Source organism: Scatophagus argus, chromosome 18 (assembly GCF_020382885.2).
Source record: "Scatophagus argus isolate fScaArg1 chromosome 18, fScaArg1.pri, whole genome shotgun sequence".
NCBI lineage: Eukaryota > Metazoa > Chordata > Actinopteri > Scatophagidae > Scatophagus > Scatophagus argus.
In genome coordinates this window covers 14,305,892-14,319,600 of record NC_058510.1, presented here as the reverse complement: position 1 = coordinate 14,319,600, position 13,709 = coordinate 14,305,892, and the positions used below count along the sequence as shown (strand labels likewise).

Sequence of the window (13,709 nt, the reverse complement as noted above, 5' to 3'; positions counted from 1 at the left end):
GCTTTTGTGTCTTTTCTTCTGTTTACATGTATTTATTTAAATTACTGGTCACTGACAGGGACTTCTTCCACAAAGGATGCAGGAAATATGCCAGTGTTCCCATTCAATTGCCCCTCCAGCCAGTCCTGGTTAACTAAAGAAAACAAAGAAAACATAAATTAAGAATCACATTTCTTGGATATATCATAGTATTTTAATAATTCAGGTTGTAGTTAAAAGAATGAGTCTCACTTCTAGAGAGGAGTATGATTGTATCCCCCTGATTAAAACTGAGATCTTCTGGATTTGATGACTCATAGGAATGAAGTGCCACCAAGTGAATCTCGTCATGTGGCTTTCCATCCATTTCCGTTTTTACTTTGGTTTGCTAAAAACACAGAACGCACACAGATAATCATGTTCTGCACAGTTACTTTGAGTATCATTGAAATCATCTTGTCTGCTGTGTGGTGGTGTGCTGTAGTTGCATTCGATTGCAGGACCACCGTGATTGAGGATCAAACACGGATGACTGTAGCATCCAAGCATTTGTCTCTGCACATTTAAAGGCAGAAAATCAATCGGTGTGCACCAGTCCTCTTTTATCAGCCTGATTCAGCTGCATATTGTAATACGTGAATACCATTGATCAGGAAGTGCTCACATCAAGACTACAGAATGAAGTTTATTTTATGAGGCCAGCATGCACAGCGGTTTATCACCATTTACTTACCTCGGTAGTGTGACACCACAATGTGATGCGCTTTCCACTGGCACATCTCCAAACACTTTCAATCTCTGTGTTGGCATTGATTACACTTTGTCCTGTTGCCTCGGAGGTTAAACTGAATCGAACAAAAGGATCAAGGAATTTTGTAGTCGTTCAGTATCACAGTAGACCAATTCAGTTGGACTTTTTTTAAATGTTCACTGTACCTCAGGGTGATTGCAGTAGAGGGGAGTTTCAGTTTCCTACTGATTTTCTCAGTCAGCGTGGCATAAGGAGACCCATTTGGTACCAAGACAGCAACGTTGAATGTGAATCGGACTTTGACAATACATGAATTGTCAGGCCGTGCATCCTGACATCAGTGAAAGGACATGTCAGTGGAATTTAGTCATCACAGAAATCAAAAGAAAATCCACCCTAAAACACTTAAATACTTAACATGTTGGCACATTTTGTGGTTCAGAGGTGTATCGTATTCATGGGGAGGACTGAACAAATCAAGCATGTAACTCTGCATACCTGACGTTGTGCATCTCCATTGCTCTTATCACGAGGAGTAAGACCTTAAATACATATATTAAAAAAGGTTTAGTTATAGGAGTCAAGTTGAATTTGCAAATACTCTTTGGTGTCACAGCACATCTCAAGTGACTGTGTCAGATAAGTTTACCTTGTTTCCTTTCAGGTCTGGTTGGTGGTTTTCGATTTGGAGGCTTCGATATTCCCTGCCCATGGTTAATACATCCAACCAATTCCATGTAGTAACGAAGACATTGCAATGCATTAGAAACGTTGAGTACCATGTTTCATTCAGCATTATTTTAAAAACCCATAAAGTATACTTAATAAGGTCAGTTCTTTACCTCGTTCTGTTTAGAAGCCAAGGAGATCTCCAAACGTTCCAGGTAGTTGTAAGGAACAAGTCCCCTCTATGATTGATATGATAATGATCAGTTCTCTCAGTTGACAGTACCATGAATTCACTTACTGTGACATGAATAATCAGTTCTTAACATATTTCATGAATAATAACCCACTCTTTCATTGAAGATCACAGATGCCCAGTTGTCAGCACCTCTCTGCAGTACAAACACAATGTTGCCTGGCACTACAGCCAGCTCATCATTGGTCTCGGGAACAAATTCAAACAGGACAGTGTGTGGTTCTCCTTCTAAAGCTCTGTGAAAACGGGAGACATGCACATGACATGAAGAGACACTAGCACAAAGGTTTGGGTTGTTACTGCTCTTCTTTGTTTGCACTGAAACACTGACATTTTCCTCTTATGAAAGCATAACATTTCAGTGATTTTGCTTGATGTTTTTTTCCCATATTTTAAGAACTGTTTTTTCCTGTTTACATGTCCTCCATGTACACTGGGAAAACATTGGTAATTTGCAAGCAATAATTTTGTGACAGTATAACTAAAACTAAAAAACTAAAACTAAATATAACGTGTGTGTAGAGAGATTCTAGTTTCTACAAATTGAAACTGGGTGTTTTACCTTAGGACCTCAGGTTCTTTTGGACAGGTTGGACCACTTTCTACCTGTCAGATGTAAACAGATACACAAAGCATCCAGTCAGTAGTGCTGGGAAGGATATGAACTTGATTGTGACATGTTTCAGCATCACAGTAATTACATTAAGAGCTCTTGATGATGTGCCAGGGCAGATTAATGCTTATATATAGCAGCGTGTAAAACATCAATGTTTTTCTGTGTCATTGTCACCAACATATGTTGATTGTGAATAATTTAGAGCCCATGGAGTTTTTAAAATCTTCCATATATTTTTGATGTAATGTAACCCAAGCTAATTATGACACTCAATTTTTTTCCCCATCCAAATGTATAATATTTTCCCTGTCAAAGAAGAGCCTACATGTCACCTGTGGCTGTAATGGGGCAAATCCAGAGAAGTCATCCTGAGGAACGACAGATGCAACAACCTGAAGGTAACAGAGGTAAAGTGTAAGTTGTGTATGCACAGTAGTTCTAACATTTTCTCCAAACTCATCTCAAATGTATTAGGAACTGACAAAACAAAAGAATGAAGCATTACCTTCGCTTTTCCCAGGTAGTCCTTTTTCTCCAGCTCAGCAACATAGTGCTTATTGGGCTTAAATAGCATATTTGAGGGGAACTCGACTAGTTTGAAGAGTTTCTGTTTCTGTTGGTGAAATAGCAAGGGGTATTATGATGTTTGTTAAACGTTTATGACATGACGGTAAATTCTATCAACTGCAAATACTGTTGCTAATAAACAGTATCATTTTGAGCTATAGCCTACCAGTGTGAACAAGAATTTATCATACCATACGCTTGACCCTTCACTGATTAGACTGACATTTATGCATATTTCTTAGCGGGCTACTTGTTAGTCGATGTGAAGGAGAGATCATGTTTCTCGTTTACTAATGGGTGACGACACGTTAACTGACCAGGGTGGATTGCAGAGCTTTGTCGATGATATTGAGCTTGGTCTCTGTCTTGTAGTCAAGCGCCTTCACAAGGTTTTCCTGAGCTTTTCCCCAGTTTCCCAGCTGAGCCTCAGTCAGGGCCATATTGTGGAGCACCTGTGGCAGCAAAATTAGATGCTTGTCACTATTTGAATCCCTCAAGCAGACCACAGAATTGAGAATTATGCCCGAGCTTCTGTTGTTAGGAGTCAAATATGTTAGATTTTACAGCTCCAAATGAAAACTGACAGAAAACTGTGGTAGAAGACAGTATATAAAAGAATTGCCGATTATTTGTAAATGATACAGTTATGAAGCTGAACAAGAACTTATAAATATGTTTGAAGGCTTTTAAATACTTACCTCACATGCATATAACTTGTATCTGAGACCCAGTGCTTTGTAATCTATCAGCTGGTTGCCTCTCAGTGCTTTGTAGGCATGCTGGAAATCAGCTAAACTCTCCTCATACCTTTGAATATAAAAAATCTAGTTAATTACTTTTGCTTTAAATAAACCACAAAAATGGTAATAAATGAGAGTAGTGATTAGGACTGAAATTTTATGAAAATAGACACACAGTGTGTTAAGTATATAGAATATCCCTCGGGATCAATAAAGTATCTATCTATCTAGAATGTTTAAATCACAATGTTAAATGTGAAAAATTAGTGTGGCCATTTTGTTGAGATGATTGCCGTCTTGCCTCTTCTTCCTGTAAAATGTGATTCCTCTTTGAAAGAAGGCAACAGCCAAATGTTCATCCTTGCGTATGCTGCAATCGAATGCCTAAGAAAGATTAGAAAAGATGTTAACTTCCTCTAGAACAAAAGAGAACTGCTAAAATCTACTTCTTCTTTCTCGGTGACTTGCACTTTCAGAATGCAAATATAACAGCATTTCAGCTTTATCACCTACATCTAAATAAGATTTTACTTTTTCATGTGCAATATTACAAATATGCCATAGATATTTCTGTGTAATGCTTTAGTTTGCAGGTCAGACATACCTTTTCAGCAGCATCCAGATCTTGGTTAAGGAGGTGGAGACAGCCGATATCAAAACAAATTTTGGAGTTTGGTTCCTGGATAGACAAAAAAATCCGTAGTGCTTCTGACAAATCCTGCCTATCAACGCAAGTGACTGCTTCGTCCCACTGTCGTAGAGTCTCCAGAAAAGACATGGTGACAGGTCAGGTCAACACTGAACTAGAGACCAAATTAAGGAAGCTCTGCTGATTTGTACTAGGGAAACCAGGAAGTGTGATGACAGTGCAATTGCTGGTACAGTTGCAGCTGCACTGTTACCAGGCTTTGAGGTCAAACGGTTGTCGCCCTTACCCACCAAAACCACCATGTGATTCATTCACATAGTTTCACATTTCCCTTTCTGCCTTTGAAAGTAACAGGTGGAGTAAAGCACCTGGAGGAAAGCACCATATCAAGAATGATGAGTCTCTGCCTTTCAGTGGAGTGCAGAGGTTTGATGAAGTGCTGACGAGATAAGCAACAGGAAACTCGTGTTGTTGTTGTTGTTGTTTTAAATCATGATTTACAAGCCTCATATCTGAGGTACCAAGTTTTATTTTGGAACGTCTTTTTTCTAATTTGCTTAACAGATCTACAGCTTCCGCTAAATATTTTGAAAACACATCGTCTGTGAACAGCCGATGAACCATTCCCAAATACCATGCATTCTAGCACATAGTTTCTTAATTTATATTTACATAAAACAATTTAGTAATTTCACGAAAAAGTATATATTTTTCGTGTTGTTCAACCGTGTCCATACCACCTCGTGTATCCAAAAGTAAACAATGCTCTTATTTTTAGAGGAGAAAATACGTATTTCCGTTATTCATCTGGTTAACTGTTGACCCGTTGCCTTGATGCAGCCGTCGCTAGCTAAACAAACATGGCTCTGTTACAATATCAGACTACAGACATTAACGATACGTAGGCCTGTGCGACGATTAATAAGTAAAATGCTAAACGTAAAGCTGTAGATGGAGAGCGGATGTATTATTGTGTTGGTTAGCTAAGTGTAGCCTTTTGTGGCCGTGTTTACACATTGCTAGCTCTCCAGTTGGCTAATGTCAGCTAGCAAAATGGACCTTGGAACAATGTTGTACAACAATTTAAAAGATGTTACATGGAGCACGACGTCTTTACCATTAGATCAGCTTGTCAGTGCTTACAGGTTGCCTCAAATTGTCAAGCTTGATAACGGTTAGTAACTTTCCCTCATTACTAGGTTTTCTTTGCTGTAGTTGCTAAATTGCTAGTTAGCAGCTAAGGTAAAAATCCAAGCCGTATTTGTGTAGTACACGTTTTTGAAATGTTCTAATCATGAAAGTTGCATCTCTATCGTTAAGCCCTTAGAGTCTGTTGTCATAATTTCATCAAATAGCGCTTAGACCACTTGGACAGTGTTATTTTACATATGTCCTGTAACCTCTCTGCTGTCACTCTTCAACTATGTAAGTGAAGGCATTTACTTAGTTGTGACTAAAACAGTTATTAAAATTATTGTCTGTAAGACCAATAGTATTTCGATGTTCGGGAAACTTAAAAGGCATCGGGAGACTTAATGAGTCCACACAGTGACTACTTCAGATGCGTTCATGGTATTGTAAAGAGCACATGTACTGCTTAATGCTCTTTTTAAAAAGAAAGGTCAGAGATACATGTCACAACTGTAGTGGAATGAAGTAAGTTTATTGTTAAAGCTGGAAAATTATCTTTGGCATCAACATGGGTCCAATTAAAGATGCATTTCAGCTCAGCAGTAAATTAAGCTGAACCAAGAACAAAACTATAGGTTATGTGAATCTCTCTCTAGAGCATATATTTTGCTTTACAGCGGTGCAATAACAAGCATGTTTATTAAAAAATACACTTACAAACGACACTTACGAAATTAGCAATAGTTGATTTTAGTTCTCTGTCTTATCGCTTTAATAATCCTGCTGTGCACAGTTGTGCTGGTGTGTTTTTACATGGCGGTGCTGGCTTTTTATAGAGATATGGATTAGGGTATTAGTCATTTTCTGTGGAGAATAGTGACTTGAGTGTGCTGAGTAACCCTATGCCTTGAGTGGAACAACCTTTGAAGCTCAAGTGGTATTAAAAGGAAACAATATTCATATTGAAGATGCATACTTTATTGTCCAGAATAATCATGCAGAATATGTCTGAACCATGAATACCATGTTATGTATTAATTTCAATGTGGTTATGATTCATATTGTAGACACCTGCAAAGGCATATTGATGTAGTACATCAGGAGTTTTTTCTGATATTTGATATTTCTGTTTATCGCACCTTGCGGTATTTCCTGAATTGCAAGGTATAATTTGGGTTCTGCTTGTTGTTTTTATCTCTGCAGGTCAGTTGGTTGAAGGGCTCAGAGACAATGACTACCTCTTGATTCATTCCTGCAGACAGTGGACAACTATAACTGCTCACAGTCTGGAGGAGGGACACTATGTCATTGGGCCCAAAATAGAGATCCCGGTGCACTATGAAGGTGAGCTACATCTGCATGGGTGCTTGTTCCTTTTAAATTTGTCATGGTCTTGTGATAATGTATCTTTGTATGTTATCAAAACCAAAAAAGTCAGGTGCTTCAACAGACAGTATGAAGTGGGGCCTCCTTGACTGACGATTTGAAATTTTCATGTCTGTGCTTCAGCACTTAGAAATACAAAAGACCTTTTGAGAGGACTCCTTTGTATCATTGTTGAAAGATCATAGAAGTAATGCATTAGTCTTATCTAAAATCTATTTTTGTTGATCCTTGCACTGATAAATACCAGTCATTTTTTCCTATTTTAGGTCAATTTAAGCTCCTGGAGCAGGACAGAGACGTCAAGGAGCCTGTGCAGTACTTCAACAGTGTAGAGGAGGTGGCCAAAGCATTCCCTGAGAGGGTGTATGTCATGGAAGAGATCACATTCAACGTTAAGGTACATCTATTGAAAGGATTGTTATGATTGGTTCTGGTTTCTGTAAGGTTAATTTAATTGAAGACTGCAAATCCTGCTGTTAATATAGCATATTAAAGTAATTTTAGATTGTTTTTAATAATCATATCTTCAGAAATATCACATCCACAAAGTATATTTAAGACTTTTCATTCAAAATCTTTGTTGTTGCAGTGTGTTTTTATTTTGAACTTCCTCAGGTTATTTTTATGTATAAGAAAACATCTTGACTTGCATATACCTATGACAGAATCTACACAGAAAGCAATTGTTAATGCATTAACCTAATGTTTACTGATTGGGTTCTTACTATATCAAAACACAAGATGGAAATGCTCTCCTTAATATCCTCAGTACTTAGGTCATATTCATGTTTTCACAGATGGCATCAGGGGAATGCAATGACGACACTGAAGTTTACAACATTACACTAAGCACTGGTGATGAACTGACATTAATGGGCCAGGCTGAGATCCTGTATGCAAAGACCTTTAAAGAAAAATCAAGACTCAACACCATTTTTAAGAAGATTGGGAAGCTAAACTCTATCAGTAAGATCGGTCGAGGCAAGATGCCTTGCTTGATCTGCATGAACCATCGCACCAATGAGAGCATCAGCCTGCCTTTTCAGTGTAAAGGAAGGTTCAGCACCTGTAGTCCAATGGAGCTTCAGATGCAGGACGGTGAGCACACCATCAGGAACATTGTTGAGAAAACCCGTCTCCCGGTCAATGTCACCGTACCCAATAGTCCACCCCGCAACCAGCATGACCTGCACCTCATCCGTGAGGGTCATCGCTACAAACTGGTCAACATTCAGACGAAAACAGTGGTTGTGTGCTGCATTCTGCGAAGCAACAAAATTATCCCCATCCATTTTCCTTTTCACCAGGCCATGCCTAGCTTTATTATTCCAGAAGAATTGCTGCAAGGAGAGTTGTGGCTAGATACTATGGTACATCGCTGGTTCTCTTTCTGTCAGGAGCAGTTTGACATAGATGACTATTCCCGTGCCGTCCGCGATGTGAGGACAGACTGGAACGACGATGGTAAGAGCCCTAAGAAAAGTAGTGGGAATGGTAGTTGCTGCGGAAACAGTGAAGGCAGCAGCACTTCCAATGGGTGTCCTAACCACATGCAGATTCCCAGCTCTTTGACCTACGCCCGAGATGAACTCACCCAGTCCTTCCACCGACTATCTGTGTGTGTGTATGGCAGCAATCTACATGGTAACAGTGAAGTCAATTTGCAGGGCTGTATGACACTATGTGGAGACTGGGCCCTTCTGCCCTCTGACAACATTCCTTCAGACTCAGGAGAAAATGAACACTTCTTCCCCGAGTTTCTGGATAGCACAAGCCAACAGCAATCCCTCAACAAGTCAGACGTTCCCTATGAGGAGCTGTGGTTGGATCATTTGAGAGGTCAGATCCCGAAACCTTGTGCAAGTGAGGGCATTCGAGGCATCAACAACGGCTGCGGTACAACAGCAGCCATGTCGTACCCAATCGCTTGTCCTCTTGGTGCTGTAACCTGTTCAGATGTGCCTCTTACTCCACCACCGGTCCCACCCAAGTCTGAAGCTGTAAGTATAATCTGTTATACTTAAAGTTGTAATCCTTAAAATTTCAGGCTTGGTTGATGTGACAACACCCGAGGTTACTCTGGTAACGGCAAGTAGAGTTTAATACTGTGGTAAACATTCCTTCAGTAGCTTCATTGTCAGAAAAACACCAGGGGCATCTGGTGTGTCCATTTACAGTGCAACCAAACAGTCTGGCATTGTTTTAATGAACTTATTCAGTAACAACCACAATACTGATTTCATACCACACACAGTGCCCACACAACTGCAGGGCGCAGTGCAGTTGGTTACCTGGCTGAGGAGTCGAAGTTGTACAATTTTGTGTTCCACTACTTTGCAAAAATTAAAAATGATCTGCAGCGGCAGAACTTGCATGCTATAAGTGGTAACAAAGAAGGATTATAACTTTAAACTGTGTCTAACACCTTCAGAATTACAGAAAAAAAGCAAATATGTTGGTTTATCTTTCAGTTTCATTGCCAGTGATTTTCCTTTCTAGGTGAAGGAAGAGTGCCGTCTTTTGAATGCCCCACCAATTCCCCCACGAAGTTTGAAACAGATGCCATCAGTGCCCATCCTGTCTAAGCCACGGCAGCAAGAGACCCGGTCTCCCAGTCCGACCCTGTCCTATTATTCTTCTGGTCTCCACAACATGTAAGAACTGGAACCAGTCCATAGCACACATTTGACATCGATTAGACCTCGTTAAAATGTCAAAGAAAAACCTACATTTGCTTTGACAAATGTGAGGCTGCATAAACAGACTATTTAGTTTTAAATTTCAGCTTTAAAGTCTAAGTTATGTCGATGACTCATAGACCGTTGTGTATGTGAATATTTAACCCATAGAGTCTTTAATTACACATTTTAGCATGCAAGTGAGGCATCGGCAAATTGAGTTTTCTCCTGAACCCACTTTCAAGTTTTTGTTGAAAATGTTAAATATATGAATCGTATGGTGAGGTCCATACCACAAGCTAATCTCATATTTTTCCACCAGCAGTGGAGCGTGTGAGCAAGAAGCAGCCGACGCAGCCGATCAAGGGGTGTGTTACCCCTGTAACTGGGGTAAATCCAACAGCACTGAGCCAAATGCGATGTTGCCCAGTGGTAGCCTGCCATTAGACGGGATGTCATCCAGGTTATCTTGGCCAAATAACTTCAGCGGAGGAGAATCTCACGGCACAGATGATTTTTTGCCAGCCAGCTGTCGAAGCTACTACAGTTACCCCAGAAAGAGATCCCCGAGCACCCCCAAAACCTGTACGTCCAGCCTTGTTGACTTTGATGACCGAGAACACGCACACTGCAGTAAAGACTTCAGGTTGCAAAAAACTTCTCTGAATCAGTTTTGCACCAAGTCTTCAAGTTACAACTCGGAAATGTACAGAGACAAGCCAATAGAAGAATCTAACACTAAGCAGAGCCTCTCTTGCCCCATCTTACCACCGAGAACATCAAAATCAAATGCTATAAAGACGTGCGCAGATGTTGTGTCAGGATCAGTCTGTGACAGTGAGCACGAGTCTTCAAATTGCTCACTTAATCAGCCTGATCAGGGCACAAAAGAGATGTATTCCATCCTTCCAAATTCATTAACCCCTAATTGTCCATCCTTTTCTCCCACGGCACATTGGCAGCCCCCGTCCAGTCTGGCAGGTCTGTCTATTGAAGAAGTGTCCAAATCTCTAAGGTTTATTGGCCTGCCGGATGACATTGTTTCTCTTTTTGTATCTGAGAAGATTGATGGAAATTTACTCCTGCAGCTCACTGAGGAGATTCTGTCTGAGGACTTCAAGCTAAGCAAACTGCAGGTGAAGAAACTCATGCAGTTTATAAATGGGTGGAGACCCAAGATTTAACTAACAGTATGACACTAAACCTTGTCATAAAACGGAAAGTCATGCCTTCAATATATATACTATGCACACCAAGCCACAAAGATTATTCTTTTTGTATAATATGAATTTATTTCCTTGTTACTATATTGTGGGTAAGATACGGTTGGGTAATATCACCCAGGCCACTTAAAGTCTGTGACTGCTATTTACTAACTGAATGGACTCATTTCGCACTTTCTTGCTGACATTTACATGTCAGCTACTTAGTACCGTTAGACCCAAAGCCTACTAGTGTTCATGTCGTCACACAAATCCTGATTGACACCAACAAATTTAAAGGAAAACATTGATGTGACAGAGAGACATAATTAACAGATCTGCTGGATGAGGACTTTGTGTGATTTTTGTTCTTAAAGGGGGATGTCAAAACTTTACCCTAACCCTACCCTATTTCTAGGATTTTTAAAATAGCACAAGAACCTGAGCTTGGGCTATAATATGTGTTTCTTATTTACCACATGAAAAAGATTTGATTTTATAGTGGATACATGGCAAAAAATATGATACTTTAATTTTTTTAATTATGCCAACATTGCATCCCAAGCATGCAGTCATACCGTTAAGTACTTAGAGAAATCTGATGTGCACACTGTTTTTAGTTTTTTGTATGGGATTCATTCCTACACTACAAGTCAGGGGTAGAGATAGAGAACGTTGCTCATTTCTTAACATGAATCAAAACTGTCGGTTTTAATTCACTACTGTTGAATGAAGTCATGACCCTCCCCACTGCTAACAGGTATTAAGATATACTTGTGTTCTTTAAAAAAAAAAAAAAAAAAAAAAATCTACCCCTTGAAGCTCTTCCCTCCTTCACCTTTTGGCAAGATGTCAGTGATGTAAATCTGATCTTTGTGCTTGTGGTATCATACTGATATGCAGTTCCTTAGCAAAAGAAGAGGCAACTAAAAACAACTAAATAAGACTGACTGATGTCTAACAAAATGTTGTCCTTACTTTAAGACCGACATGGGGGTAACCAACACAGTTAATGAACCATGATGTTCTATATAAAATACAAATTATGCATCACGCACTTTGGTAGGTTTCAGCCTAATTAAATGCATTTGAGGTCATTAAATATAAACCTGTAAAAGAAGATTGTTTATGTAGAAAGTGAATGCACTACATGCTTTTTGAACACTAAAATGGTACTTCTCCTTTGTTCTAATTGTACGTATTGTAAGTGTCCTCTAATGCAAGTAACAAGTAAAAGATTTTTCTGCGCCTTAACCCAGAGACCTTAAAATATATAACATTTTGTTTTGACTTAATATTTTTTTATTTGGTCAGCCTCTTGTCTCTCTGCCATGAACGTCTCTACAGGAAGATCAGGAAAGGTGAAGGTGTGTATTTCCGTAGACACTGAGACGCATGTAAGGTAAGATTGAAAATGAAACATTGGTTTGTACTGGTACCAAACTTTTTTTTCTATACCTAAATTCCGAAGTATTTATGCAGCTATTTAACTCATGTAACATGATGTGAAAATATGCAGAATAGTAATTGTCAGACTGTTTGTATGGCTGATGTTTGAAAGCGTCTCAGCAACAGCCTTTTACAACCCTGTATGATGGCCAACAGCTGTTGTTTTCTCCTGACATGTTTTTTTGCAGTGGGGTGTTACATATTTTACTTGATATTTTTATTGTAAGTGTAAATTTAATGTAATTTTTAAAAAGAAAATTATTACTAATGTTGAAGATATTTTTTATTAAGAAGAAAAGCTCGTGCTCATGTTTTGTTTTGTTTTGTTTTTTTAAATTCTGTGCAAGTTGGGTTCTACTTGGGTTAAATCCTTGCATTAAACTAATAGCCATGAAGAAAAAACAAACCCTGTAGGCCTCAGTCAAACTACATATACAGAGACCAAAAAATAACATTAGTAAGGCACTTGTCTAGATATCTTTCCAGGTTTTCTTGCAACTTTGTCACTGCATCTACATTTTTTTTTATGGGTAATGGCATGTGTCCCCTGACACGGCGGTTAATGTCCTATGCAATAGCCATGGCACTGCAAAGAGATCAAGGGAACAACTAAACAATGTCAGCAAAAGGCTGTGGAGTATTAGGTGTTTTGAAATTGAAACAGTGTTAACATCAGGGGACTGAAACTAGTAAATGCCAAAGAAATTCTTCCAAGTCAATAATAATTCTGAGAATTTAACTGTGAACACACCACAACGGCTGACTCAGTCCCACCAATACACCACCATCAAGTACTTAATACTAAAGTATATTTTATCTTGATAAAGCCTGTCAACTCTGGACCGGGACCTACATGAATTATTGTCATTTTTGTGCATAAAAGATAGAAGTGACTGTGACACTGGGTTTGATAACATTTAGTAATGGCCAGCCTCTCTGAAATGATGAGTTATGGACGGTTATCTTTCAAGTCTTGTTTTCTTATTTTTAATTGTGTAATCTATTAAAAATTGAATAATTCATGTTCGTGTGTGTGTTTTAGCAGTTCAGTATTATTCATATGAAATTGCAGGTTAGGTAAAGATTGCATGTTTGTCAGTTGCACAACAATATGACCAAACCTAGCTGATGAAACAGATTTGTACTTTTAAGCAACTTGGTATGGGTGATGAAAACTATTAGTTGTTGGGGTGCTAGTTAAAGTCAGTCTAGATTAAATTTGTATAATAAAATGCTAGTATATAATCATAAATTATACAAGAATAGCTAATAAATAATTTTTCATTGTAGGAATAAACACAGGTAAGTGATGGACACTGACATTAAGGGGCTGTAATTTAACAGAATCAGTACTGTGCTGCAGTCAGACTTGCTGCTACATTCAGTTGATTAATTTGTTAGTCAATCAGCAGATAATCTGCAAATATTTTGGTAGGTGATTCATCATCTTTCCACATTTCAAGTAGAAAAAAGTCATTTGATGATTCCATCTTCGCGGAGTTGACGATCTGTTGCTTTTCTTTGACCTGACATTATAGTAAATTGAACATGTCTGAGTTTTGGAGTCTTAGTTGGGCAAAACAACACTCCTATCTCTTTGAGCACTAAGAAACTGTGGTGGGCGTGTCTCGCCATTTTA

The 13,709-nt window shown here is 38.8% G+C and overlaps 2 protein-coding genes across 3 annotated transcripts; one reads left to right on the top strand and one right to left on the bottom strand.

Moving 5' to 3' along the window:
* Positions 1 to 16: 16 nt before the first annotated feature.
* ncf2 (neutrophil cytosolic factor 2) lies at positions 17 to 4,407 on the bottom strand. Its single transcript, XM_046370971.1, has 15 exons — positions 4,180 to 4,407; positions 3,877 to 3,959; positions 3,534 to 3,642; positions 3,153 to 3,287; positions 2,774 to 2,881; positions 2,601 to 2,660; positions 2,215 to 2,258; positions 1,747 to 1,888; positions 1,573 to 1,638; positions 1,380 to 1,434; positions 1,229 to 1,272; positions 916 to 1,061; positions 713 to 824; positions 232 to 367; positions 17 to 133 (listed from the first exon to the last, which is right to left on the bottom strand). Exons 1-15 carry the CDS (start codon positions 4,351 to 4,353, stop codon positions 42 to 44), a joined length of 1,506 nt encoding a protein of 501 aa, XP_046226927.1. The 5' UTR covers positions 4,354 to 4,407; the 3' UTR covers positions 17 to 41.
* A 143-nt stretch (positions 4,408 to 4,550) lies between these two features.
* On the top strand, positions 4,551 to 13,092 carry garem (GRB2 associated, regulator of MAPK1). Of its 2 annotated transcripts, none has more exons than XM_046370969.1 (6): positions 4,551 to 5,398; positions 6,559 to 6,699; positions 7,008 to 7,138; positions 7,539 to 8,741; positions 9,241 to 9,395; positions 9,745 to 13,092. In XM_046370969.1, exons 1-6 carry the CDS (start codon positions 5,263 to 5,265, stop codon positions 10,601 to 10,603), a joined length of 2,625 nt encoding a protein of 874 aa, XP_046226925.1. In that variant the 5' UTR covers positions 4,551 to 5,262; the 3' UTR covers positions 10,604 to 13,092. The 2 variants fall into 2 exon arrangements, with proteins under 2 accessions (XP_046226925.1, XP_046226924.1); XM_046370968.1 differs by having other exon boundaries at positions 9,742 to 13,092.
* Positions 13,093 to 13,709: the final 617 nt, after the last annotated feature.

Coding starts and splice junctions, on each gene's coding strand:
- ncf2 (XM_046370971.1), bottom strand. CDS start 4,353: ATGTCTTTTCTGGAGACTCTACGACAGTGGGACGAAGCAGTCACTTGC. Junction 2,259..2,600: donor TTGCCCCATTACAGCCACAG/GTGACATGTAGG, acceptor TACATCTGACAG/GTAGAAAGTGGTCCAACCTG. Junction 1,435..1,572: donor TGGCTTCTAAACAGAACGAG/GTAAAGAACTGA, acceptor AACCATGGGCAG/GGAATATCGAAGCCTCCAAA.
- garem (XM_046370968.1), top strand. CDS start 5,263: ATGTCAGCTAGCAAAATGGACCTTGGAACAATGTTGTACAACAATTTA. Junction 7,139..7,538: donor AGATCACATTCAACGTTAAG/GTACATCTATTG, acceptor ATGTTTTCACAG/ATGGCATCAGGGGAATGCAA. Junction 8,742..9,240: donor TCCCACCCAAGTCTGAAGCT/GTAAGTATAATC, acceptor TTTCCTTTCTAG/GTGAAGGAAGAGTGCCGTCT.